Consider the following 25,935-nt stretch of genomic DNA (forward strand, 5'->3'; position numbering starts at 1 on the left):
TTTAAATGCTAATGTCCAATAAAGATGTCAGCAATGACATTTTACAGTGGCTGCACAGATGTGAACAAAATTGACCGTGTTGTCGCCGAAGAACTGTTCCCACTTTCCTCATCTCACATGCTAATTTGAAGAGTCCTCTCTTAGGATTAATGTGTTCTAAGCACTCATCCTTCTTTGGGCAAGTCGTAAATTCAAACATTTTTTAAAACAAGGTCAACTCTCGTCCTCAAAAACAACTTTGAGATGAGGCGCAGAAATGCAACTTTTACAGAGGAATCAAACTTTAATTCAAATACAGTTTGATGCTGTCAGAACAACCAGCTGTATTTACAGGAATTTAATGGAGGTCAAAGTTGCAACAAACAAACAACAAAAAAAATCACTTTCACAGCAAGCACTGATGGACACGAAGGAACTCTTGTGTTTCCTTCAAAAGCACCCATTAATCACCTACAAATAATTGACAAATCACTGAGGTGAGAGCAAAACAAATCAGCTCTTACAATCCTGTCACACAGAATTAACGTCCCAAAAGGTTGAACGCTAAATGTAGCGCTTCTTCCTTCGCTTCAAGGTCGAATCCCTTCTGAAGGGTTTCAACGCTCAGTTCATTTGGTTGAGGCTGAGCACCTTCAGGAGTTTTAAAAAAAGAATGTGACGACACTAAAGGTTTGCATAATATCGATCTCTGTTCGCGTAATCTCTGTAGGCGAACTTGGCGTCCTTCTTGCTGTGTGGGATTCGTCCGAAAGGCGCGTGGTCGTTGAAACATGAGTCGAACACCTCGTCGACAACCTTCTCGGCCTGCTCTCGACTGATTTTCCTCACGGCCAGGATGGAGCGCAGGGCTCGGCCTCGGACGCACTCCTGTCCAAGGAGAACAGAGGTTTAGAGGCCGTTAAGTGCAGGTTACATTCTGTATTTAAAAAAACAAGAGATGCATTGACTAGACTATCATTCTAGGAAATGCCAGTAAGGAGTTTAAATTAACCACATGTGCATAAAAACTACATTTTTCAACTTTATTTTGTATTTACAGTTGGCTTCTTTTGGCTACTCGGCCCACCCCCCATGTCTGACTTTTTAAAAGAAGGTCTCAGGACCAGGGCCTCCTCTAGGGGGACTGTGAGGATAAACACAGAAAAACAACCTTCGGACAAAATGTTCTTTCTGTGAAGGCCAATAAGATCTGGAACAGTCTTCCACTCTCCATAAGGGAGTGTCCCACGTTACCAACTTACGAATCTCACATTAAACAGCGGCTGAAAGGGAACCAATCATGTGACCATTGACCTATAACTTCTTTGTGTACATTTTGTGACCGATTGTCTTTTTATTGCCTATTTTCCATGTTTTATTGTGTGTTTTACTGTCATGTTTTCTTTGTGTATTTTTTGCAGTGTGATTTTATTATGACTTATTGTTTTATGTATGACTGTTACATCTTTTTTTTTTTTTACCCAGGGATTGCGGATGTAAATTAGCATTGTTGCTACAACCCGGCATATTTACACCCATTGCTGTATAAATAGGCGTTCATTAGTGTGCACTGTTCATACCAAATAAAGAAATAAAATATGTGAAAATCACAGACATGCATTTTAAATAACACACTGGGAGTTTATCATCAAAATCGTGTCAGTCATGATGTGACCAAACTGAATCAATTACTCATCTGACTGATGAGTGTCTACAAGATTTTGACAAAAACTTGTCACTTGACAGACCATAAACAATAATAAATTTCTACATGACCACTCACAAAACCTGTGATTCTCCATGGATTATATTGCTTGCATTGTTATAAGTCACAAGTGGCTGTTTAACCATCCATCCATTATCTATACACCTCTTAATCCTCATTAGGGTCATGGGGGGCTGGCGTCTATCCTATGTTTGACCATGGAGCAACTCCCCTGACATTAGGTCTTGGTTGAAAGAATATGCCAGACATACAAGGACACGTATTGAACGCTCTCTGGAAAAATAACAACTTTAAGTAGAATTGTGGTGGTAATTCATAAAATGCCAGTAAGCCACAAGAACCAAAATCACACATAAAAATAAAGCGAGGATATCTTCTTGTTCTACAATAAACACTGATTTAAACTCATTACTGGTTGTTTTTCCTCCCAAAAGGCATTTATAGCTTCGCCCTACTGTCAGGATTGCATTCACTGTGGCGAGCCTGGCAAGGTTCACGGCAAACACGCAGGCTGAAAAGTCCAAGCTACATCCTGTATTCAACCCAGTTTAAGTACCTGGTGATGCTCCTTCAAGCCAAAGTTGAATCTGGCAGCTTCGTTGTAAAAGGAACAGTCTCCGCTGAGGTTAGCAGCCCGAATCTGAAACACCGACACAAGAAAGCCTCTGAATAATCAGCAAAGGTGTCATGTTTTTCTGTGTGAGGATTACTGAAACTATTTAGCTCCAACGAAACATAACAGTAACGCATACAAAGGAGAAAATTCAATGTGGATGTTTGGCAATAAAATGCCTCAAATCAACTCCGACCTAAAATTAATGTTGCAGCGGGCAAAAATCTGGAAAAGATGAAAAAGCAACAAATAAAGAAAACATAACTTTCTGCACAGAGGTGTATTACAATGTAAGATTAACATAGCTGGGCTTTTTTTGAGTGAGCCGGCTCAACAAAACCTGCTTATTGTTAACATAACATCTTGAATTTAGCTGTGAAAGGGGAAGCTGATAGCAAGTTAGGACAAAATATTTGACATTTGTAATGTTTTATAAGGAAACACTTTCAGCAGATTTGTTAACAAGAAGTCAAACATGTGGCAGCTCACCTCAGAACAAGCCAGATGTCTGTAGTTGTTGAACCAGTCGACGTGAGCTCTGCAGTGGTCGAAGGCGTGGATGAGCTCGTGTGTGACGACTCGGTTCATGTGTGCCTGTTGGCGGATGTTGTTCTGACACAAGACGATCTGGAAGCAAACATCAAACACTGAAAAGTCGAGTCTTCGTAATAATCCAGAGCAACCTGTAGCATGTTTTTAAAAAAAAAAAAAAAAAATCGTTATCTCTGTTACCTGAGAAGAAGCTGCATCGAAGCCGCCGCTGACTGTCCCGTCACAATCTTCGCAGGAGAAATGTCGGTCTTTAAAGATTTTGCTGCATCAGACGGGAAACGTAAAGTGATGCAGACACATATTGGAGCAAATATTAAGTAACGTTGAAAATATCTAATTGCGATTTTTTGGACAGATATTGTGATTATATTTGCAAAATTATTACTGTAAAAGTAAGATTCAGTTCAGCATCCACTCAGTAAAACATGTCATGGTGCTTTACACGAGGTGGACAACGTGAAGTTATAAAATCACTAACACCAGAGTTTAAACCCTGCTTCAGATGCACTGGATATCATCTGTCCAGGAGCATTTGCCAATTCCATGGCAAGAAAATTTTAACTGAATTAATTGTAAAGCTAGTGCAGGAATCTGAGTTTTGTTGCATGTATGTAGTAAATGCTCTAAAGTTTAAAATGAGGATCAATTAGCAACGTTGAGGCGAAGCTTCTGACTTATTTTTTCATGTCGTAGTAAACCAATTTATTAGTTTTACCCTTCTAAAATCCAAAGCTCATCGGTGGCTTTAAAAGGAATGTTATCAAAATTTCGATATTTATCACAGCCAGAAATTATTAAGACAGAAAGACACACCTGATTTTCAACTTTTCGACAGTCCTTGAACTGATAATGTGTGATATGTAGCTCTATTTGGAAAATTAAATTTATAAAATATTTATAAAATATTTTTATGTACATGCGTCATTAAAAAATTTGCCAAAAATAAATAGCTTGCACCATACAGGTCCAGTAAAAAAAACATAAATATTCTGAGCTCCTTGGCACAACTATGAAGCCATGAGTGACTCAGCTTCAAACAATTCAGTCACTTGACAAAGATTCATGGAGAGGAGGCAAATATGGAAGCAAATTAGAGAGGTTGGGAGCAAAATAAAGAATACTTTATAGCAATAAAATACATTCAGCATGGCTCAAAAGCATTGTACAGAGCAGCTGTCAGTAATGTGTTGGAAGATACATTCAGCATGGAGAAACATCTTTCTGGAGTTCATGTGCAGAGTAATGTGACACCTAATTTGTAGAGGTTGAAAAAAAAACGTAAATATAAATATATACATACACACACACACACATATTGTCAAAATGTTCTATGTATTGATTTCATGTTTTTCAATATTTGAAAAATGAATGAGAGAAATTCAAGATTAGTTGTGTTTTTATGATTTGTGGCATCCTAGCTGTTTCATACTACACAAAACACATTTTTTGGATTTTCTCTACTTCTAGTCACGGTTGTTCTGTTTCCATAGAGGTGCTGAACTTTATTTTGCAGTGAAAAATGAGTCCACAGTGATTAAAAATGGGACAGGAGCAAAAAAGGAAGGTTCAATGGCATTACCATTAGACTCTACGTAAACAAGAAATATTCCCAGGATTTTTAGGAATTTGAAACTGGCAGTAGAAAGTCAAATATGGCAACGGTTGTTTTTTTTAATGACACGTACCATCCTGAATTCTTCATGGCACTGAGGAGGAGTTTGGCATAAGGACCTGAGAGAAGCACAGGTGGAGACAGTTAGCATTCACTGACAGCTTTTACCTTTAAACGGCTAATCAAGCTAGCAGTAGCTACTTACTGGTTTCCATTGCGAACTGCAACATGACCCGACACTTGTGGTTGAAAGTGAACAGGCTCTGGCCGAAGTACGCCTTCTTGTCTTTCGGGTTTCTGTCCGGGAACAGGTCGTATCCGTACTCCTCCTCATCCTGCTTAGTCTGGTCCATGGTGGGAAACACTTTTGGAGACGTTAGCAGCCGCTAGCTAGCAAGAGAGGTCATCGCTGTTTTGTAGATCACATGGTCACTACAGGTCAAAGGTAAGGGATATTAATTTTTATTTTCAACTTATTCCATATCGTCCTTCTCCTAAATGTCACAAAATAAAAACAAACCTAACAAGAAATAAATAAAAAAAAACATTTTAAATTCCTTTTCAAGGCAGGTTAGTGTGTAAAGATCGTCTATTTAAATGTGTGGAGAAAGGCGTTAACTCTAAACAGGATTTGTGGACCAAAACCACAATCAAACCTCCACAGTTTTTAGTGTTGTTCTCACTGACACTCATGCCAAATTGTGATTTACACTTTTTTTTTTTAAATTTCACCGGTTTCTTTCTTCCAGCTAAAAATTGGCATTGGTGCGAGAGATGTCTTCAATCAATTTTAGAATATATATTTGGAATATATATTCATTTACATAGTATATTCCAGTAAATACTTCATTTGAGTGCTCTGGAACATGGTGGAAATTGTCATGTTCTATTTTTTTCCATTTGCAACAATTAAAATATATTCTAAATATATATTGTATGAATAATATGGGTTGCAACGTCACTGGCTGGTGTTACTTCACTGTTTGATGAAGTCTGAAGTCAATACAGCCGTCTAGCTGGAGATTTTAGAGCACTTCATGTTTCTATCTGCTGGCAAGATTTACAGAACTGCCAATTTCCCAGAACTACAACCAAATGGTTTGCTGATAATGGTATTACTGTGCTTGACTGGCTAGCCAACTCACCTGACCTGAACCCCATAGTACCCCATACAGTATATTGTCAGGAGGAATATAGAAAACTCTTGGCCCAGAAATAGGAATGAAATGAAGGCCACTATCAAATCAAGCCACACTGATGCAGTAATATGTGGTAAATGAGCCTCAAACAAGTATTAAGTGCGTAAATGAACATAGTTTACAGAAGCTAGACTCTTCTCTAATTTATTGATCTTAGGAAACATTCTAGTAGTTTGAGATACTGGATTTTCATTAACTATACGCCATAAGTATCAAGATTAAAACAAAAATGGGCTTTAAATATTTTACTTTATGTGCAATAGATACAAAATATATGAAAGAACAAAAACAATTAAGTTGTTGGATTCTTTTTTTTTTTTTTAGTTGCACTTGCAAATCTATCATTGTTGCGTATCTCATTTTACAAACTAACTAGCATAGATGCTAACAAGTGAATAAAAGATCACTGAAGCAGATTGTCTGTTGTGTATATAGACGATCTTCGGTTACTTCCGCCGCCGCAAAGGCTGCCGGGACTCCGCTGTCATGGCTCCCAACATAAACAGAAACCTGTGAAAAACGACACTTTTTACTGCAGCTTTTAGCAAAACTGTTTGCAGCTACGTTTTCCCTGTCAACTCAGGAGAGAAACGGAAGGTATCTTACAGACATTAAGTTACCCCAGAGTCGCTTTAATCCGCTGTTTACTCTAAATAAGTGATTCTTTGCTAGCCAGCTAGCTGTTAGCCGCAGCGTGATTCTCGTGTTTTCCACTGGGCTGCTGCTGCTGCTGCTGCTGCTGCTGCTCGGACTGAAGGATAACAAGTGTTAAAGAGTTTGTCCCCAAAAAAAACAAATGTGTGTTTCACAGGGAGGAAAACATGTCCGGAGGAAACAAAGCCGTTGAGCTGCAGCTTCAGATGCGGCAGAATGCGGAGGATCTGCACAGCTTCATGAAGGAGCTGGAGAGCTGGGAGACGGACATGAAGAGGAGGGACGAGGAGCTGAGGACCGGAGGAGTCCAGGAGGTTGAGGTGTGTCCTGCTGGAGACACACATCCATGTCAGGAGAGTTTACCAAACACACGAGGCTCATTTTAAGTGATGTGACTTGCTTTTAGGCTTTTCAGCTCATCAGTATGCACCAAACAAGTAAGGTTTACTTTAGTTGCTTTGACTTCCATTAGTTTGGTTCCAATAAGTGCATTTACCAAATAAACCAGGCTTATTTCTGTTAGTCTGACTTACTTTCAGCTTGTTTTGTTTCGTTATAGCAGGTTTACCGAATAAGTCGGACTTGTTTCAGCTAGTCTGAGTTATTTTCAGGTTATTTCAATTCAGTTTCATATAGCAGGTTTACTAAATAAGTCAGGCTAAATTCATTTAGCTTTTAGACTATTTAGTTCCATAAACTGAGCCTCATTTATTTCAGTTAGCCTGACTTACATTATTTCGCCATAAGTCGAGTTTCCCTATAAGCCAGGCTTGTTTCACTTACTTTCAGGTTTTTACAGTTCATGAAGTGACTTTACCAAATTAGGCCAGGCTTCTTCCATTTATTCTGAATTGCTTTCTCGCTGTTTAGGTTCCATAACGTAAGTGTACCAAACAAGCCAGACTTATGTCAGCCAATCAGACTTGCTTTCAAGCTAATTCATTCCCATAAAGAGAGTTTATCAAATAAACCAGGCTTATTTTAGTTAGTCTGACCTACTTCCAGAGGAGTGTGCCACGAAACATGTTCAGCATAACCAGGATTTGTTTAGTTAACTGTCCTGACAAAACGTAAAACCCTTCTCGCAGATAACAGGTATCACAATGGTGGTTATCAGCTTTCCTCGTTAACTCAGGCTTTCTTTATCATGATCTGTAGTTTTTGGCTAAATCGCAGGGAAATGAATGCTATTTATGGAATAATCTTTGTGATAAATACCAATAGACTAATCAGTATTGGAATCTGTGTGCCTAAAAAAATCAGGACCAAACATAGAATATATATTTATGTACTTTTTGCATTACAAATTAAATTTATTTAGATTCCCAAAGCCACACAGTGCATACAGTTTGGTTTGGTTAGGTTAGCTGTGCAGCATCAGTTTCCATGTAGCAGGAGACATTGAGAACTCTGGCTTTAGGCTGAACAAACCTTTCTAATCTATTCACTCATTTTGTAGTTAACCTTTCATTTGAAGACCTGGTTGAATATCTATCAGGAGTCATCCGCTTGTTGTTTCTGTGTTGTAGAAAAACCTCCCACCTGTGCGCAACAAGTACTACAAAAACAAAAAACGAGAGAAGAAGAAGACGGAGCTCAGTGGCAACGGTGACGCAAAAGCAGAAGAGACCAAACAAGCATCGAGGATAAAAGCATACGATTATCGATCATGGGACAAGTTTGATGTGGTAAGGAAAACTGTCTTTGAGAGCCTTTCAAATGTACTTTGAACAAGAAGGAAGTCCACTACAGCTTTTATTTTTTTCTTCTGGTTGCAGGACAAAGCTCTGGAAGAAATGGATAAGGAGGAATGTCACGAGTCGAACGAGTCCGACTCTGAGGAAGCTGCAGTTGATCAGGAGAAAGCGCTGGCAGAGAAGGAAAAGGTAAATATTGTTCCACAAGTATTTGAAAATAAAGACAGAAAGGGAGAACAACTAAAGTGGGTTATGCTTTGATTTCCAGGGTAACAAGTTTTTTAAAGATGGGAAATACGACGAAGCCATTGAATGTTACACCAGAGGGATGGGTGCAGATCCTTACAATCCTGTGCTTCCCACAAACAGAGCTACCTCCTTCTTCAGACTCAAAAAGTAAGTAAACTGCATGTTGCATTTAGCTGCTGTGTTGTTCAGTAAAGGATGTTTGGAGGATTTTGAGGATCTGTAAATGAAGAAGTGTTTTTTTTTTTCTGCAGATATGCCGTAGCAGAATCTGACTGCAACCTGGCGATCGCCCTTGATGGTAACTACGTTAAAGCCTTTGCACGGAGAGGAGCAGCTCGTGTTGCACTGAAGAAATATGAATCTGCATTAGAAGGTAGCAAACAGAAACTGAGCATCATTTATTCTTCATGTCTTCAATTAAGAAGTCAAAATTGGAAAAATCCAAAAGCTGCTTGTTGTTTATTTACTGATGAATCCAATGTGACGCCTTACCTGTTGGTCTGTGTATTTTTTTTAGTCATTTGATTTTCCTGTCAGACATGAAAAACAAGTGATTATTTGATTTCCATGAAAATTTAAATCTGTTTCTTTTCATTTTAATGATCGAAAAGGTTGAGCACAGTTTGAAAGAGTCTCATTTTCTTTTTCGAACATGAAACAAAAAATCAACAGAGAGCAGAAATGGCGAAAATATCTCAATGATTGCTTTATTTCTGAGTGGAAAATTTGAGTATTTCCTCTGTGAGCAGTCAAAAACAGATACTTGAGAAAGACTGTATTTAGAATAGAGGCCCAAAGTAGGAAGTCAATGCAACAAAAGTGAAACATCTGTGATTCAAAAGAAGATTGATAGAAAACCAGTGACGAGTCAAACAATATTGAGTCACCTGTGGTTTCCAGTTAGCCCAATTGCATGAACAAGGTTCTAAAAATGGCATTAGAACTTTCTAAATTTTCAGTGTCTATCTGCATCATGGCAGATAGACATGTCAGAGAAACCGAAAGATCTGATTGTGTGACTTCACAAAAATGGAGGCGAATACAGATTGATCCATGGACAGCTAAAATAAGCTGCAGTAGTAATCAGAAGGTATAGACCGAGTCATAGTGCCACTGATCAGAGCTGCAGTGGTCGTCTTAGTTCTGAAAAACGGATCAAACCAGACGATTAAGTGCTTCAGCCTTTACACAGGTACTGTCAATGGAAAGTTGAAAGCGTTTTTGTGAAGGCTCAGACACCATGAAGGACCGAACATGATGTCAACATCCAACGGCATCCAGGAAAGAAAAGTTGTTTTTGTTGGGAACAAACCTGCCGGATAAAACTTACCAAACAATTTACAAATAAGCCTGATGAATGCTGGGAATGCAATCATTGTTTACATGAAAGACAGATAAATTTGTTTGGTTAAGATGGAGTCCACCATATTTGTCATGAAGCCATCCAGTGTATGCACGGTTTGAGTGTGATTATATGGGGTAGAAATGATATTTATAAATGCCATCATGTGTGAAAAGAATAAACAATACAGAGACGAAGCAATTAAACCGTTCAAAAGGCAAAGCAAGTGTTTTAGCTGACGAAGATGACGACATAATTCTGCTTCTCAACAGATTATGAGACGGTCCTCAAGCTCGATCCTGGAAATGTGGAGGCCCAGAATGAAATAAAGAAAATCAAAGAGGAGGTGAGTTCATGGTGGTTATTTTAGGGTCATCTCTCTGCTCTTTATTCTCTAATGTTCTAATTTTATTCTGGCCGGTTCAGACCTCTGGACATCAGGCTGCTACCGTCCAGAGTGAAGCGACGCGACAAGAAGCAGCTCCAACAGTGGATCCTGATCAGCACAGGCTGCTGGAGGATCAGCAGAGAAGACAGGAGGCGGTTCTCCAGAAAGACAGAGTAAATTTTACTGCAGTTTAACAGTTACCTGACATGTTTTAGCGTCATCTACTACTTTGTTTTACAACCTGATGTATCTCAAACTAACTCCCAAGTGAACGCGGTTATTGTATGCGTCTGTCAGGGAAACGCTTATTTCAAAGAAGGAAAATATGAAGCGGCTGTGGAGTGCTACACCAGAGGAATGGAGGCCGACAGCATGAACGTCCTTCTGCCTGCCAACAGAGCCATGGCCTTCCTCAGACTGGACAAGTAAGGACATAGATTTACTTGAGAGACAGTTAGAGGAATTAAAACAAAAATAAAAGTTGTTTCTCTGTAGATGTGATCGATGGAACTGAACCCCCTTTTATTAAACCCTCTTATCCTCAAAACCAGGCGATGGGTTTAAAAGCATTTTATGTTTTTGAAAAATCTGTAAAAATAACGGTATAGAGACAAATAAATTTGGTTTAAATATTTATTTGTATTATTTTTACTATGTGTATGAATATTATTTATGTTATTAAATGTAGATGTGATCAATGGAACTGAACTTTTTAAAATTTTAGTCCTCTCCACCCCAAAACCAGTCGGCATGTTTGTTGCCTTTACAAAATAATCGGCAAAATTACATCATTTATCAGAGCCAGAAACCGTAAAAGAGAAGAGATAATTGTCAGGTTTGGAAGTTTCTGACTGTCCTTGAACTACTCTTCTGTAATGTGCTGTTTCATTCGGAAAATCAACTCACTTTTGAACTTCAAAATCACTTCATTCTGCATGTCTCATTAATAAATACACCAAAAATAAACCATTTGTTCAAACCTGATTCTGTAAAAAGAAAAAAAATTCAGGGCTCCCCACCACAATCAGAAACTGATTAGTGACTCAACTGCGATCAACAGTCACATAACAAAAAAATCAGGGAGTTTTTAGGATGAATACAGGCTGTGTTTGCACAGCAAGCGTCTGACAAGTATGGAAGAAAATTAGTGTGATTTGATAGCAAAACAAAACATACTGGAGCAATAAAATACACATAGCTTGGCTCAAAAATGAACAAATTGTCAGAAATTTGTTAGATGATGTGTTCAGAGTATATAGAGCCACCGTTTTTTTCCAAGTATCAGTAACACCTGTGTTATTTTTTTTTCAATCTTTCTATAATAGGCAAAGAAAATCAGCTTTGTTAATTATGATTTATGGCATTCTAACTGTCATTCTTAAGTTGTCTCTACTTCTAGTGATGTATTTCTTTAACACATTCAGTGGTTTAACATTTCAGTATATGGCTGCTTTATTTCCAGTCGAGCTGGATGAACACATTTATTTGGTGCCAAGCTGTAATGCGCTTTTGCTGGTGTTTTTTTCACTGTAGTGTTAGCACTCACCTGCCATCTTCCACATTCTCCACAATTTTGCTGTATAACTTGAAGGCTTTTCTCGTGGCACCTATGGGCGCTCTGCATTGATGACTGAAAGGACAAAGAGATGCCAAACATTGAGCATTTCGTAGAGTGTCCAGTATTTGATGACAAGATGTGCACTTTCTAGCTTTCAAATGCATATGTTTCCATAAAGGTGCAGGACTTTAGATTGCAGTGAAAAATGACTCTACAGTGAGTAAAGTTGTAGCAGCACGGTCATGACACACCGTTTCTTTATGTTTTTCCTCTTTCCTGCTGCAGGTATGAGGAGGCAGAGGAGGACTGCACTAAAGCCATTTCCCTGGACAGCACTTACTCCAAAGCTTTCGCTCGCCGAGGAACAGCCAGAGCGGCTTTAGGAAAACTGGAAGAAGCCAAACAAGGTGCTTCACAGAACAACACTGTGTCTGCTTTTCTGACTCTGTGCTGTTGAATTCATTCTTACCTTTTCCTCTGTTGTGGGTCACAGACTTTCAGCAGCTTTTGAAACTGGAACCAGGAAACAAACAGGCCCTGAATGAACTCCAGAAGCTGCAGATTGTAAGTTTCAGTGAAACATTTGAGTCTAAAATGGCAAAGAAGAGAAACAGCCCTGCCAGTCAGATGAATGTTGAAATTCACATCTTGTTCCTCTACTGTCTCTCCAGTGTGGAAGCTCTACATTAAAATAAATGAGTACATTCCAGTTTAATTCAGCTTACAGACTTCCTTTCTCTTACTTGTTGTTTTAGGACTCCACAGGTCTTCTTCAAGCAGAGGAGAGCTCACAGAGGAGAACAGTCCAGCCCATAGACAAGCCAGAACATCTGCGCTCAACTGTGAGTTTCTCTAAAAATCTCTATTAATCTTCCTCTAAAGTGTACTCTCATTCTCTGTTACTGCATTGCAGATGAAGGAATCCTTTAATTAACCAGCCAATGATTGCTGTGAAGTTGGGAATTTTGGATCAAAAATATTTTAAGCTTCAATCTTACATCATTCATACATTAATAAAAAGTATATTAAACATGATTTTTTTGTCATATTACTGTTGATCACTGCAGAGCCACTAATGACCTCCCATTTGTGCTGAAACTGCAGAATTTTATGTTTTGTTTTGTTTTTTTTTTTTGTTTTTTTTACAACATCTGGTTGGATAATTTCAATAAAATGTCACAATTTTAAGATTAGATTTGGTAAATTTTCCCGACAGTACGACGGATGTCAGATGAGTAGTTGTGCTGCTGTTGGAGAGTTGAAAATCTGCCGTTTTTTTGTTTTTACAGTTTGTGGCTTGAAAAGTGGTTTAATTTTGTATATTTTAAAAAAGATAACATGATTTGAAAGCTGCTGGTGGATTTTGGATTTCAGAGGCTTAAGATGACTGCAAATTGTCACAAGTGTATATATTTAAAATTTTAAATACCAAAAGATTAATTCAGTCAGAACAAAATAAATTCATAATAAAATGTATGTATTTATGTTGATTTTGGGTAATGTGATGGTGGTTTCCGTCTTTATAATCTTTATATTTCGCTGTAGCTTTGACTGTTGTTTCCTTCAAAGGAAACAACAGTTTTTTTTCTCTTTACCTTTGTTTCTTTACCTTTGTTTCTCTTTACATGCTTCAACATTCTTTGTCCAGCAGGTGGCACCATAGACTCAATATTTAGCACCTGAAACTTACATTTTAGCTCCTTTAGAATGATGAGGATCAGTAATTAGGTGTTTTTTATTTTTATGAACTTCACCAACACATAATTATTCGTTTTCTTTGCTCTTCAGAAACCTCTGAGGAGGATAAACGTGGAGGAAATCAGCGGAAAAGTGACGCTGCCTGAATCAGTCATCCAGGAGGTGATGAAGGAGGCCGAGGACGGATCGTCTCCGCTGTCCACATCACCGAGTGCCAAGATCATCAAAATCGAGGAGATTTCAGACTCTCCCTCCCTCACATCTGACCAGTGAGGGATATTTATTCATCAGCATCATCTATAAAAGTTGTTTTATTGTGTGTGCTGGTCCCCCTGTCTGGGGATTTTTTCTTGTCCATTTTCGAACGACTGCTCAGTAAACGGGTGTTCTGCTTCTGTTCACCAGATTTCCTGCAAATAAACCGACCAAAGAGGCAGCAAAAGAGGAAACAGTTGGTCCTCCTGAACCATCGGCCACAGAAATGGAGCTTCCTCCTCCACCAACCAACAGTTTCCAGCTGGAGTCCGACTTCCGCAAGATCGGAAAGCAGCCGCAAGTCATTTACAGATACCTGAGGGTGAGACTTCTGAGCTCTCCTTAGTGAGATGGTTGAAGCGACGCTTCAAATCACCTGAAAACTAGACTTTTAAATACAAGGATTGAAATTCTTTCAGTCTTTGGATCTGAAAATCTGACGAACAAATCAAACATGAAATGCTGAAAATTGAACTGAACACTTAAAAATCCGCCTCTTATGTCCAAACTACAAGTTTGGACATTTCTGCTGTTTTGTACCAGTGTTAAAATAATACGATGATATGATGCGCACTGTAGGAGCTAATTAGTGGTCAGTTTATGAAAAGGAAACGGCATTAAACAGCCGTCTGAGGCACCTTGTTGCTGCAGTATTTGTGTTTATTTATAGAAAACATGGTGGAGATTATTTCTCGGGTTGAATGAGAAAACTACTAATGCATCTCAGCATATCAAAATATAATAAAAAAGTTCATTTTTTCAGATTTTAATTCAACATAAAGGTGAGCTGTCTTGTTTTCTATATTAATTACATGTCAAGTGCAATGTTTCAAGCCTCAGTCTAAACTTTATGACAAAATGCGAATTGTTTTAGGATGTACTGATACTATATGCTGTTGATGTACACGATCCTGAAAACGTGTAGTTTCGTCCTGCTGTACTTTGAAAATGACTGAGATTACAGTAAAGAGGAACTTTAAAAGAAAAGGCTTGAATATTTAGTTTGATTTCATTCTTGTTCTTACTCCTTGGTTTGCAGCAAATCACCCCTGAAGCGTACGCGAAGATTTTCCACAACTCCCTCGAGCCCGACATCCTCAATCAGATCCTGAGGACGATGCAGGAGTTCTACATCAAGTAAGTTCTTTAAATGCAGCTAAAAGGAAAAAATATCTGCATCTGAACTGGTTTTATTTGTAGTTAATGAATATTATCCATTCCTCATTCATTATATTACATTTTTTTGTTATAAGTCAGAACAGACACATTTACAGTTTGATTTAATAGACGTAAAATGTATGTTGTTCTCTTTCTTTTTTTTTAAAATTTTTTACTGTCTTTATTCTTTTATTTCATTTATCGTTTCGCCTTTATTCCATAAATCTGTATTGTTTTCTTTCCTTTAATGTGTATGTTAAAGGCATTTTTGGTGCTTTAACATTTTTGTGAATTGAATTTTTTATTTGTTGAATGGATTTATTTGTATTGAAATTCTGTATTTACAATTTGTATTTTTTGTTCTATTTCTCCACTTTTTATATAAATATAAAATTAGATGTATACACTACCATTCAAAAGTTTAGGGTCACTCAGACAATTTCATGTTTTCTGTGAACATTGACACTTTTATTCATGTGTAACATAACTGCATAAGGTTTTTCTAATCATCAGTTAGCCTTTCAACACCATTAGCTAACACAATGTTAGAACACAGTGATGGTTGCTGGAAATGTTCCTCTGTACCTCTATGGAGATATTCCATTAAAAATCAGCCGTTTCCAGCTAGAATAAACGTCTAGACTGGATTTCTGATTCATTTAGTGTTATCGTCATTGAAAAACCTGCTTTTCTTTCAAGAATAAGGACATTTTGACCCCAAACTTTTGAATGGTAGTGTGCATATATAGATGTTATCTATATAGAACTTCTTCTTCTTCTTGTTTTTCCTTCTTATTATACAAGAAAAAACAGTAACTAAACAAATGGAGAAATATTTTTTAGCATGAAGAACCTGTCTGGTGTTTTAGTGTATATTCAGACCAGTTTCTGTGCAGGAACGAAGCTCCAGCCGTCACCATGGAAACCCTCAGCAGCCTAGCGAGTGTGAGACGCTTCGACATGGCCGTCATGTTCATGTCGTCCTCGGAGAAGAAAGGTGGAGTCTCCTCGCTTTCACCGCTCTGCTCATTTTTTTCATCCCTACATTCCAGCATGCTGATAATTCCTCTTCTTTACTTTCTTTTCTCTGCAGTTCTTAAAGAATTATTTGACTTTCTTCACCAAGCCGAGCTGGATGGATCGTCTGTCGCCGCCTTACAGAAGAAATACGGCGTGTGACTCTCGGATTTCAGGCAAATCTGCAGCCTCTTCGACAGACTTAGGATTTCAAAGCCAATTAAACAATTTAATTATATTCTAATACCTGAATAAACTTTGATTCAGTTCCCTTCCACTGAACAGGACTGCTCAGCTGTAGGGAATATGGACATCTGTACTCTTTACACTGAGTGTATTCAGAGTTAGAGGCTGGAAATTCACCCCCTGCTGTCCAGACTTTGATGTATTTTATTAAAAAAAACAATCCAGTGAAAAGCCTCGTTCCTGTGTCATAATTAAATTCACTGACTTAAGTCAGATTTTCTGCATCTTCAAGTGCATCTTTACTCTTCCAAAATGATGTTGTAATTTTGACTTTTAAAAAAATCTCACCAAAATTTCACCGTTTACGTGAGCTAGAATCTGTCCAAGCAGAAATGATCTGATTTTCAACTTTTTGATGGTCCTTGCACTACTTATCTGTAACATGACATTTAATTGAGAAAATTAATCACCATGTGTTACAAAATTGCTTTATTCCATGTCTCATGTTTAAAAAAAGCGGTTGGTTTTTCCCAGATTCTGTCAAAAACAAAAAATTCAGCAACCTTTGGCACAACTGTGAAACAATCAGTGACTCAGCTGTGACTAACAGTTACTTCGCAAAAATTTTGAGGCTTTTCGGCTGAGCTGAAGGCAGTGTTCACACAGAACAGATAGGAAACAAGTCTAGAAACCAATTAAAAATGTAAGAAGTAAACAATTATAACTCGGAACCATTCTGTACTCATTTAAGCAAGGTTTTTTTTTTTCAGCTTTTGTGAAATGAAAAGTCTCATTTATTTGTGTTTTATGGCATAACTGGGTGCACAATACCAATAATTTAAGTCTTTTGTGTATTTCTAGTCAAGGCTGACCTGTTTCCATAGAGATGCAGGATTTTATATCTCAGTGAAAAATGAACCCCCAGTGAGTAAAAATGTCGTAGGAGCATAAAACACCAGAAAATGCCTGGTGTTCAGTGGTTAAAGCATCTGTAAGTGGTTAAAAATTCATGAACAGGCAACACCGGTAATAAAAAAATGAAGACAAGCTACACAGAAAGAGGAAAATAAAAATTAATGGCAGATATTTCACTCAGATGTGAGACGTTTTCTACAAACAGGAAATGTGAATTTCCAACATCCTGCTTTGTTAAAGACAATATTAAAGCATAAATGTGAATTTGGGAGTTCTCTGCATTGGTTGAAACTTCCAATTCTTCTTCTTTTTTTGGCATTTTTTCCCTTTATAGTGGAGAGAGAAAAGAAATGTGGGAAACCAGGGACTCGTGTAGTTTGCACCCTCACTGCTCGACATATTTTCATTTTAAAAACTTTATTGGCTAAAGTGGTGAAGACAACTGCAAGAAGTATTTAGTTGCAGTAAACTGAGCCACAAATAAAGCAGTATTTTGTAAGTTACATGCCAGCTTGTTAGAATTTAACGTTGGGTAATCTCAGGTTTGTCGCCTCTCAGATGTGCAGATGAATTAGCAGCAGGTAATCATTAAAGCAGCTCATTGTTTATTAATGACATCAAGACAAATGGGAATAGATTGTGATTGAAATTAGACGAGCTTTATGTAGTTCATAACTAAGCACACTCTTTGTTTCAATGCAGGTCTAATCTCGTGTTCAGGTCACACAGAGGTTATCCCAGCATGCTTTGTGTCGAAGGCAGGGAACCACCCTGGTCAGAGAGCACAAGCAAATACAGCCATACGCTTAGGATCATTGATAACAAAGATAACCAACGTTTACGTGTGTGCGCTCAGCCGCTAACAGGAGAAACTGGTTCACACAGTTCGTCTAACATCTCAACAGCCGCACCACTGAAGTTCTGCAGTGAAAAACACAAGAAATTAGAATAGACACTAACTTTAAACTGCATCTAAATACATTCAAAAGCTCTGACAGCAGCCCACCTGACACACCGAGCGTCTCGTTGACCGTCGCCGTCCTCTCAGTGACGGTGTTCTCAGCCCGGCAGCTGATGGATTCACTGGAAATGTGTCGGTTCACGGTGATGTCAATAACATCACCTTTTATGTCGTTACCATACAGAGTCCACGTGAAGCTGCAGGACGGAGTGCACTCGGCTGAGCATTTAAAACTCACTGTGACCCCGATGTCAAGAGAGTCTGGCCCTGAAATGACCACGTCTTTAGGTCCATCTGCAAGACCAAAGACACAGCAGTCGTGGCATTGTTTGCTAAACAGAGCTAAATTACGAACTCCCAACTCCCGTTTAGTGCCTATAATAGCATTCATACCCCTTAAAGTTTTCCACTTTTATTGTTTTTCAATTTCAAGTAATGGCCAATTTCATTTGGCTTTGTGGGCAAGAATTTACCCCAAAAAAGACTCATGTCCAAGTGGAGACAGATTTGTACCAAGTAACATCAGTTAATTTAAAAAAATTCAATGTATAATAAGCAATTGAATGCATCTCAAGTTATTGTAATATAAAGACTCCTGTATCTGTAAGGTCTAGTCACTGGTGAATCAGTACTCATGGATATAATACACCTTGAATTCTTCACGTCTTGATGCCGCCACCGCCATGCTTCACGTCGTGATACCATCACTACAGTGTTTCACATCATGATGCTGCCACCACCGTGGTTTGCAGTGGGGGTGGTGTATTTGTGATGATGTGCACTGTTTGGTGTCTGCTAAGCATTGTGTCTTTCTGGTGAACTCTAGTCAAGTTTAATAATTAACTTTTCCCAAGAGTAACTTTTTCTTTGCCACTGTCCTATAAGACTTTGACTGGTGAAGAAAAGGCAACAGTTGCTGTCTGTACACTCTCTCCCATCTAAGCTGCTGAAGCTTGTAACTCCTTCAGAGGAGTCATAGATGTCTAAATGGCCTCCTTCACTAGTTTCTTTCTTGCTCAGTGGCTCAGTTTTTTAAGGAGACCTACTCTCAGCAGATTCATGCATATTCCTTTCATATCTTAATGATGGATTTAACCGTCCTCCAAGGGATATTCAGTAACTTGAAAATTTTCTTCTATGCAACCCCTGAATTGCATTTCTCAGTAAGTTTTAGCAGAGTTACTTGGAGTGTTTTTTGTCTTCATAGTGTAGCTACAGTCAGAATTCACCAGAGGCTGGACCTTCCAGATGCAGGTGTCTTCATACAACAACCACTGAGACACATTAAGAGCACTCAGGTGATCTTCATTTCACTAATTATGTGACTTCTAGTGTCAGTTGGCTGCACCTGTGTTGAAATAGGTGAGTCATTTATTATAGTTAACTGACAATACTTTGCAGAAATCTGTTTCCACTCTGACATGAAAGAGGCTTTTTTGGGGGGGTAAATTTTTTTCAAAAAACCATAAACAAATTGACTGTTCTTACCCGGAACAACAACTGTGGTCTCAGCTGTTTTGTTTTCCTTTGACAGCGGGTTAGAAGCCACACAGGTAAGGTCAGTCGTGTATTGAGAAGTGTCAGGTGTGAACAGTATGGAGGCGTTTGTAGCCAGGAGTGTGTTGTTGTAAAACCAGGTGATGGAGCAGGTGGGGAAGCAGTCGGTCAAACACTGCAGCTCCGTTGTAGATCCAGGCAGAACGTACAGAACCTCAGGAACCAGCATGTTGTTGGCTTTCACCATCTCCACCTTGGTTGGCCCAACTGGAATGTGCGGGGGGTTTTAATTGTTTTCTAAATATTCAGCTCATTCAATCAACTACCGTTTCTGCTCTTGTGGCTAAGTATGAAAGTACAGTCTGGATGCAGCTCAGTTAGCTTAGCTTAGCATAAAGTTGCATATGAAGCTACAGTGTGGAAGCAGCTCAGTTAGCTTAGCTTAGCATAAAGTTGCATATGAATCTACAGTGTGGAAGCAGCTCACTTAGCTTAGCATAAAGTTGCATATGAAGCTACAGTGTGGAAGCAGCTCACTTAGCTTAGCATAAAGTTGCATATGAAGCTACAGTGTGGAAGCAGCTCACTTAGCTTAGCTTAGCATAAAGCTGCATATGAATCTACAGTGTGGAAGCAGCTCACTTAGCTTAGCATAAAGTTGCATATGAAGCTACAGTGTGGAAGCAGCTCACTTAGCTTAGCATAAAGTTGCATATGAAGCCACAGTGTGGAAGCAGCTCACTTAGCTTAGCATAAAGTTGCATATGAAACTACAGTGTGGAAGCAGCTCACTTAGCTTAGCATAAAGACTCATGGCTGGGGGAAACAGCTAGAATGTGAGGATATTTAATCAACAATACTGATTCTACTGTTGTGGCTAAATATGAAACTACAGTCTGAAAGCGGCTCAGTTAGCTTAGCTTAGCATAAAGCTGCATATGAAGCTACAGTGTGGAAGCAGCTCACATAGCTTAGCATAAAGACTGGCAGCAGGGGGAAACAGCTAGAATGTTAAAATATTTAATCAACAATACTAATTCTGCTGTTGTGGCTAACTATGAAACTACAGACTGCTATTTTGGTTAATTTCCTGCTATTTTCTGATTTTTTTTTCCAACCAATTGATAAATTCAATATGACGTTAATTCTTAGTTGCAGTCACATGAACAATGATTTATTGAATGTACAACATTACAGCTCAGTGGAAATGTCTAATCTGCTTTATTTGCTGCATAAATACCATTTAAGTGTTGGTTCACATACTTGCCACCAGCAGAGCCAGACTCTTTGAGATGTATTGTTGTGACACCGTGTCCTGAGCCTTGCAGGTGAGATTCTCAAAGGTGGTGGTGTTAGTCGGACTGATGGAGATTGTGCTTCCTTGTTCAGAGCTGAATTCTTCTTCTATGGAGGTACCAGTCCAGGAGTAGCTGCAGGAGGGGAAGCAGTGAGCAGAGCAGCTGAAGTTTGACGTAATTCCTGCAGTGAGGAAGGTTGGACCGATGATCTGGATGTTGGATGGTCCAGCTGGAAATACAGATCTGGTTAAAAATGTCGCTCCATTACAAACAAACAAGACTAATGTTGTTGTTATCACCTGTGACTTGCAGTGTCTTCTGAGCAGTGACTGATTCTCCAGTAGCAGGATTTACAGCCGTGCAGGTCAGGTTCTGTGCTGACTGCAGTTCACTGAGCTTCAGGCTGAACTCAGAGCCCTCAGAGGTGGAGTTTCCCCAGATCCAGGTGAATGTACAGTTGGGGTAACAGCTGGCTGAGCACTGGAAACCATAAAGTATCCCCACAGTCACCACATCGACCCCACTGATCACCACTGAGGACGGTCCATCTGCAGCGAGAGGTACAACACACTAATTATTCATGTTATTAATTCAACAAGGAGAAATATGTGGCAAATTATAGGTCTGAAAAGAAGGTTAAAAGAAAACTATTATTCATTTATGCAATATCATGCCTACAACTAGCATCATGATTCAAATGAAATGCAGACAAATGGACATCTGAACCAAATGTTTCACGATTACTTTCATTACATTCATTCATTCACTCACATAATATTTTAGGCATTTTTATCTCATTTTGGCTGGTGTGATGTTACTTCTTGCAGCTCTATGCCCTTCAGTGGTCATATTCAAATCCTTTACTCAAGTAAAAGCACTGATACAGCAATTTAAAAATACTCCATTACAAGTAAATCAGGTTGAATCATATTATGTCCAGTTTTATATTCAGAAACAGATTAATGGGAGACAAAAGAAGAAAAATCCAAGTTCTGATGCGTTGATCCCTTTTTTGTTTTTCTCTACTCTCAGATTTTTGATGAGATGTTCGATCAATTGAGCGTTTATTGAAGTGAATAGAGGTTTAGAGAGGAAAATCCCCATTTGGTGGAGCTGTTAGCAATTTGTGTGACCAAAGGGGCTATTTTTGTCCCTTTCATTCGTGATTTTTTTTTAAAACTTTTGCGGGAAATTTTCCAATGACAACCTCCGAGTTCACAAAAATGTTACACTGAAGATCTTAAGGACCAAAATATTTCCCCAGTGTAACCATTTAAAACTGACATTTTTGACCTCACTGCCACATTTAAAGGCTGAAAATCAATGAACATTTGGTGTTCATGGTGCAGGTGTAAAACGTTTACTCGGTGAAAGTGAGAAACAAAAGTAATATTTTTGTGGCAGCTTTTTAAGCATGGAAAATGATGGACTTCACCCTGATTTTTTTGGGGAAAAAAATGTTGAAAACCACTGGTTTAATCTTCAGCAGCATTCTGCATTTTAAACACTTGCTATATTATCAATTGAGTAAAATCTTCCTTTTAAGAGTAACTGAAGCTGCTAGATAAAAGTAGTGAAGCAGGAAGTGCAATCTCTGAAACATGGTGGAGAGGAAGTATGAAGTAGCATACAATAGAAATATATACAAGTAAAATACAAGTACCTCAACCTTTTGCTAAAGTACAGCACTTGAGTAAATGTACTTAGTTACTTTCCACCACAGATGGGCCTCAGCAGCAGACATGTAACTGACTTAATATGATAAGAAGGATGCAGTATAAAGTGCCTCAATAACTCCTACCATTATAAAGGTGCATTTGCATGTAAGACTTACTGTATGTTTGCCAATATAAAGAAGAAATACTGGATATTATTGTTGGCAAGCATAGTGGTGCTTCACTACTCTACAGTTTATTCATGTAAACCTGTTTATGTCTTGCTGCCTACTGAGGCGACTGATGGAATCCACTCACAGTCTACTAGCATCTGGTAGCCGACAGACTTTATCGGAGTGTCGACTTCTGAAACCACACACTGGTATAAACCGTCGTCTGTCTGCAGCAGAGGACTGAAGGTCACCGAGCTGTTGTCAGCAGAGAAACTAATTCTTTCTGAAGCCGTCATCGGCTGTTTGTTCTTCAGCCACGTGATGGAGGCTGGATTCTGAGATCCGATGCACTGCAGGGTGAAGGTTGTCTCTGCTACCGGTAGAGCCTGAGAGGAGGGACGAACTGAGATGGGATCTGTGCAGAGAAAACGGTCAGAATCAACATGAATGCTTCTTGAACCATTTCTCTTTCAAAAATCCACCAGAAGCAACATCACAGACTCACCGATGACGGTGAGGTTCTTGGTTGTGGTGATGGTTTGATGCGTCCCTGGGTTCGAGGCCTGACAGGTGAGAGATTCAGTTGTAGAAGAGTCGCTGACGGTGATCTCTATGCGACTCTCGACATTTGCTGTCTGCCCCTTGTTCAGTATGGGTATCTGGACTTTGTCGCCCTCGAAAGTCTTCCCCATGTAGGTCCAGGTGAAGGTGCATTGAGGGATGCACTGAGCGAAGCATACGAAGGTGTACAGTTTGCCCATCGTCACCGTGCTGTCGCCGGAGATGCTGATATCAGATAAAGCTAAAGAGGAAGAATTATGCTCAAAGTTGGATCAGGACATGAATGCAACCAAAGTGGTACCAAACCCTCTGAACCCCAAGCAGTTTCTGGACATTTTTTGCTCAGTGCAATTTAAAGTCCTGCACCTCTATGGAAGCAGAGCAACCATGACTACTCAAAACGGTCTTCTGTGCAGTAAAACAAAATTTTGATTCCTGTTACGACCCAACCGCTAGGGTCAGCTGGGTGCAACAAAAATAACCAGATACAGTATCTTTGGTTGCTCAGGGACAGAATGAACACAAAAGCAATAAAAGAAAGGAAAACAGGGCTGGTGGATGATGCTACATGAAAGAACAAAATAAAACAAAAAAATGGCCAACAGAGTTATCAACCCATCTAAAGAAAAACTAAATGGCTAAACTCCTTAGCCAAACCTAAACACCATAGTAACACCCACACCACACAAAAGTAACAAACAAGTGCACAGAACTAAGTAAACCAAAACAGGTGCTTCCAAACACACATGGCCAACCTGACAATATGTGAGTCACCACCCCTCATTGGCTACAGGACGCATGCAGGACACAAGTAGCTTCTCACCAAGTTAGCCAGCTGCTAACGGAATCTACAGTCTTGGTAACTCCTCACCAAATTAGGAGCTGCTAACAGAAGCTATATTTTCTGGGTAGCCACCACTCAGGGGCTACAGAACACACAAAACACAACAACTCAAGAGGCACCAGGGCAAACTGGTTATGTTAAATCCCAGCCACCCAGACTGAGGGTTTGGTTGTGGATTTATCCTCTCCAGGTGTGATGATGACTGCGGACGGTTGGATGAAGAACCACCACCAAAGCAAGATGACACTCAGTCACCAGTGGCTATAACAATGCCATAACTCATTTAAAAAAAACCCTGAAAGTTGCATTTCTTTCATCACATGACGTACAAAAACTGAGAAATCCTGGACTCAACATGCACCACATTTATTTATACTGTAAAAAATGGTGACTCAGTGTACTATAGATATTTTACTACTTACATTTTTATTTTGCTTCCTATCCGCTCTTTGTAAACACAGCCTGCAGTTCAATCAAAAAGGTCCCTAAATTACATTAATGCCACAAATTATAGAAATTGAAAACAAAAGTTAACTTTCCTTGAATATTTGCTTTAAAAAAAACTTTAAAAACCTAGAATCAACATGTAGAACATTGTGCCCATTTGATGGCTCCAGATATTGTAGATATTTTATTACACTGCCTGCAATTCTACCTAAAAATCTAAAATAATAATAATGATAATTTGTCACATCACTGTTTGTTCTCAACTGAGCCATTAAAGTCTTCATGGTTGTGCTGACAAAGGCAAAGTTTTTACTATTTTACAAAATCTGCTTACTGCTAATGGTTTATTTTTGGCTCTTTTTTTCACGAGACAAAAGAAAATAGTGTTAAAGAAATATATCTTAATTTTAAGCTGGAATTTGGTTAAGCTTTCCAGTTGAACAGCATGTCCTAAGTTAGGCACCAAAAGACCATCAGAAAGTTGAATATCTGTCGTTTTTGTGTGTTTTTCCAGTTTGTGTAATAAATAAATTGTGTAATTTCAGTGATTGTGGTGAAGAAAACCTGATCTTTGAGTTTTGGGGTTCAGAGGGTTGAAACAGAAATACAATCCAAACGTAATCAGAGGTAGCTATCAGTAGAATCTAATCAAAGGATGATGTTAGTTTCATTTGATATTCTTATTTAAAGTTCTTCCACATACTTGCCACATACAGCTTCTGTAGGGTGGAGATGTAAAGTTTTGAGACGGTGTCCTGTGCTTTGCAGATCACAGTTTCAGAATTAACAGTAGCAGTAGCTGGAGTGATGGAAATAGTGTCGCCTTGTGAAGTGCTGAAAACCTCGCTGTCTACCATAACCGTCCAGGTGTAGCTGCAGGACGGGTAGCAGTCAGCTGAGCAGGTGTATTTGGAAGCACCAGAGGAGCTGAGGTAGGCCGGACCGCTGATGTGGATGTTTGATGGTCCGGCTGAGAAGTTCAGAAAAACGATTGAAAGCAGAGCTGTGAAACCAGTGCAGGGGCCACATTCAGCCCAATTTGATCGCAAATGACCAGTAAAATCAGAACATAATAACCTGTAAGTAAGTAACCACAACTCCAAATATTTCCTTTGTTTTAGTGCAAAAAAGGGTTTTCTGAAAATGTTCACATTTAAGGAACTATCTTTTTACAAAACGTTAAGAACAACCTGAAATTCTTCAGAAAAATAAATACAGTTTCAACAACATTACACCTCAGTTTATCATTTGTACGTTACAACTTACAGAGCACAGTTTATCGACAAAAGGACTAAACATTTAGCCACAGGTATCTGAAACTGAATGATATAGTATGCACTTTATGATCAAAATGACAAAATTCAGACAAAAAATACAAAAAACAACAAAAGCAAGACAAAATATTACAAAAATGAGACACAAAATCACAATAAATGAGACACAAAACCACAAAAGCGAGAAACTAAATGACAAAAATGAGACAAAAAAGTTAGAAAGCGACAAAAATGGACAAAAAAATGAGCAAAGCCAGAAACAAAACGACAGAATAATAGACCAACAACACAAACGAAAAAAAACAACAAAAATGATACACAAAACAATGAATAAAGCAAAACACAGAATGACAAAAATAAGACGAACAACGCAAGCAAAACAAAAAGGAAACACAAAACAACAAACACATAAAACAAATGACAAAAA

At 38.7% G+C, this 25,935-nt stretch overlaps 3 protein-coding genes across 3 annotated transcripts; 1 reads left to right on the forward strand and 2 right to left on the reverse strand.

Annotated features, from left to right (window-relative positions):
• Nucleotides 1-259: 259 nt before the first annotated feature.
• Nucleotides 260-4,922, reverse strand: atp23 (ATP23 metallopeptidase and ATP synthase assembly factor homolog). Its single transcript, XM_022189352.2, has 6 exons — nucleotides 4,688-4,922; nucleotides 4,556-4,601; nucleotides 3,051-3,132; nucleotides 2,808-2,945; nucleotides 2,262-2,345; nucleotides 260-867 (listed from the first exon to the last, which is right to left on the reverse strand). Exons 1-6 carry the CDS (start codon nucleotides 4,833-4,835, stop codon nucleotides 664-666), a joined length of 702 nt encoding a protein of 233 aa, XP_022045044.1. The 5' UTR covers nucleotides 4,836-4,922; the 3' UTR covers nucleotides 260-663.
• A 1,205-nt stretch (nucleotides 4,923-6,127) lies between these two features.
• rpap3 (RNA polymerase II associated protein 3) lies at nucleotides 6,128-16,114 on the forward strand. The gene is made up of 17 exons (XM_022189353.2): nucleotides 6,128-6,278; nucleotides 6,493-6,655; nucleotides 7,865-8,023; nucleotides 8,114-8,221; nucleotides 8,301-8,428; nucleotides 8,533-8,654; nucleotides 9,896-9,969; nucleotides 10,050-10,184; nucleotides 10,309-10,436; nucleotides 11,855-11,976; nucleotides 12,063-12,133; nucleotides 12,325-12,411; nucleotides 13,358-13,536; nucleotides 13,673-13,844; nucleotides 14,562-14,659; nucleotides 15,577-15,677; nucleotides 15,774-16,114. Exons 2-17 carry the CDS (start codon nucleotides 6,503-6,505, stop codon nucleotides 15,857-15,859), a joined length of 1,923 nt encoding a protein of 640 aa, XP_022045045.1. The 5' UTR covers nucleotides 6,128-6,278; nucleotides 6,493-6,502; the 3' UTR covers nucleotides 15,860-16,114.
• A 1,266-nt stretch (nucleotides 16,115-17,380) lies between these two features.
• On the reverse strand, nucleotides 17,381-23,263 carry LOC127534277 (hemicentin-1-like). Its single transcript, XM_051948931.1, has 7 exons — nucleotides 22,888-23,263; nucleotides 22,528-22,797; nucleotides 20,854-21,102; nucleotides 20,520-20,783; nucleotides 19,248-19,523; nucleotides 17,805-18,053; nucleotides 17,381-17,719 (listed from the first exon to the last, which is right to left on the reverse strand). The coding sequence occupies exons 1-7, from the start codon at nucleotides 23,141-23,143 to the stop codon at nucleotides 17,697-17,699; spliced, it is 1,587 nt and encodes a 528-aa protein (XP_051804891.1). The 5' UTR covers nucleotides 23,144-23,263; the 3' UTR covers nucleotides 17,381-17,696.
• Between the last annotated feature and the right edge of the window lie 2,672 nt (nucleotides 23,264-25,935).

This window comes from Acanthochromis polyacanthus, chromosome 1, assembly GCF_021347895.1.
Source record: "Acanthochromis polyacanthus isolate Apoly-LR-REF ecotype Palm Island chromosome 1, KAUST_Apoly_ChrSc, whole genome shotgun sequence".
NCBI lineage: Eukaryota > Metazoa > Chordata > Actinopteri > Pomacentridae > Acanthochromis > Acanthochromis polyacanthus.

What these genes read in the sequence shown, in the direction of transcription:
- LOC127534277 (XM_051948931.1), bottom strand. Translation starts at nt 23,143, where the DNA reads ATGGGCAAACTGTACACCTTCGTATGCTTCGCTCAGTGCATCCCTCAA. An exon ending in CAAGAACCTCACCGTCATCG is followed by an intron (nt 22,798 to 22,887) that starts GTGAGTCTGTGA and finishes TTCTCTGCACAG; the next exon opens with ATCCCATCTCAGTTCGTCCC. An exon ending in TCTGGCTCTGCTGGTGGCAA is followed by an intron (nt 19,524 to 20,519) that starts GTATGTGAACCA and finishes CGCACATTCCAG; the next exon opens with TTGGGCCAACCAAGGTGGAG.
- atp23 (XM_022189352.2), bottom strand. Translation starts at nt 4,835, where the DNA reads ATGGACCAGACTAAGCAGGATGAGGAGGAGTACGGATACGACCTGTTC. An exon ending in GCCATGAAGAATTCAGGATG is followed by an intron (nt 3,133 to 4,555) that starts GTACGTGTCATT and finishes CGTCTGATGCAG; the next exon opens with CAAAATCTTTAAAGACCGAC. An exon ending in GCTTGAAGGAGCATCACCAG is followed by an intron (nt 868 to 2,261) that starts GTACTTAAACTG and finishes CTCCTTGGACAG; the next exon opens with GAGTGCGTCCGAGGCCGAGC.
- rpap3 (XM_022189353.2), top strand. Translation starts at nt 6,503, where the DNA reads ATGTCCGGAGGAAACAAAGCCGTTGAGCTGCAGCTTCAGATGCGGCAG. An exon ending in GAGGAGTCCAGGAGGTTGAG is followed by an intron (nt 6,656 to 7,864) that starts GTGTGTCCTGCT and finishes TCTGTGTTGTAG; the next exon opens with AAAAACCTCCCACCTGTGCG. An exon ending in ATATGAATCTGCATTAGAAG is followed by an intron (nt 8,655 to 9,895) that starts GTAGCAAACAGA and finishes GCTTCTCAACAG; the next exon opens with ATTATGAGACGGTCCTCAAG.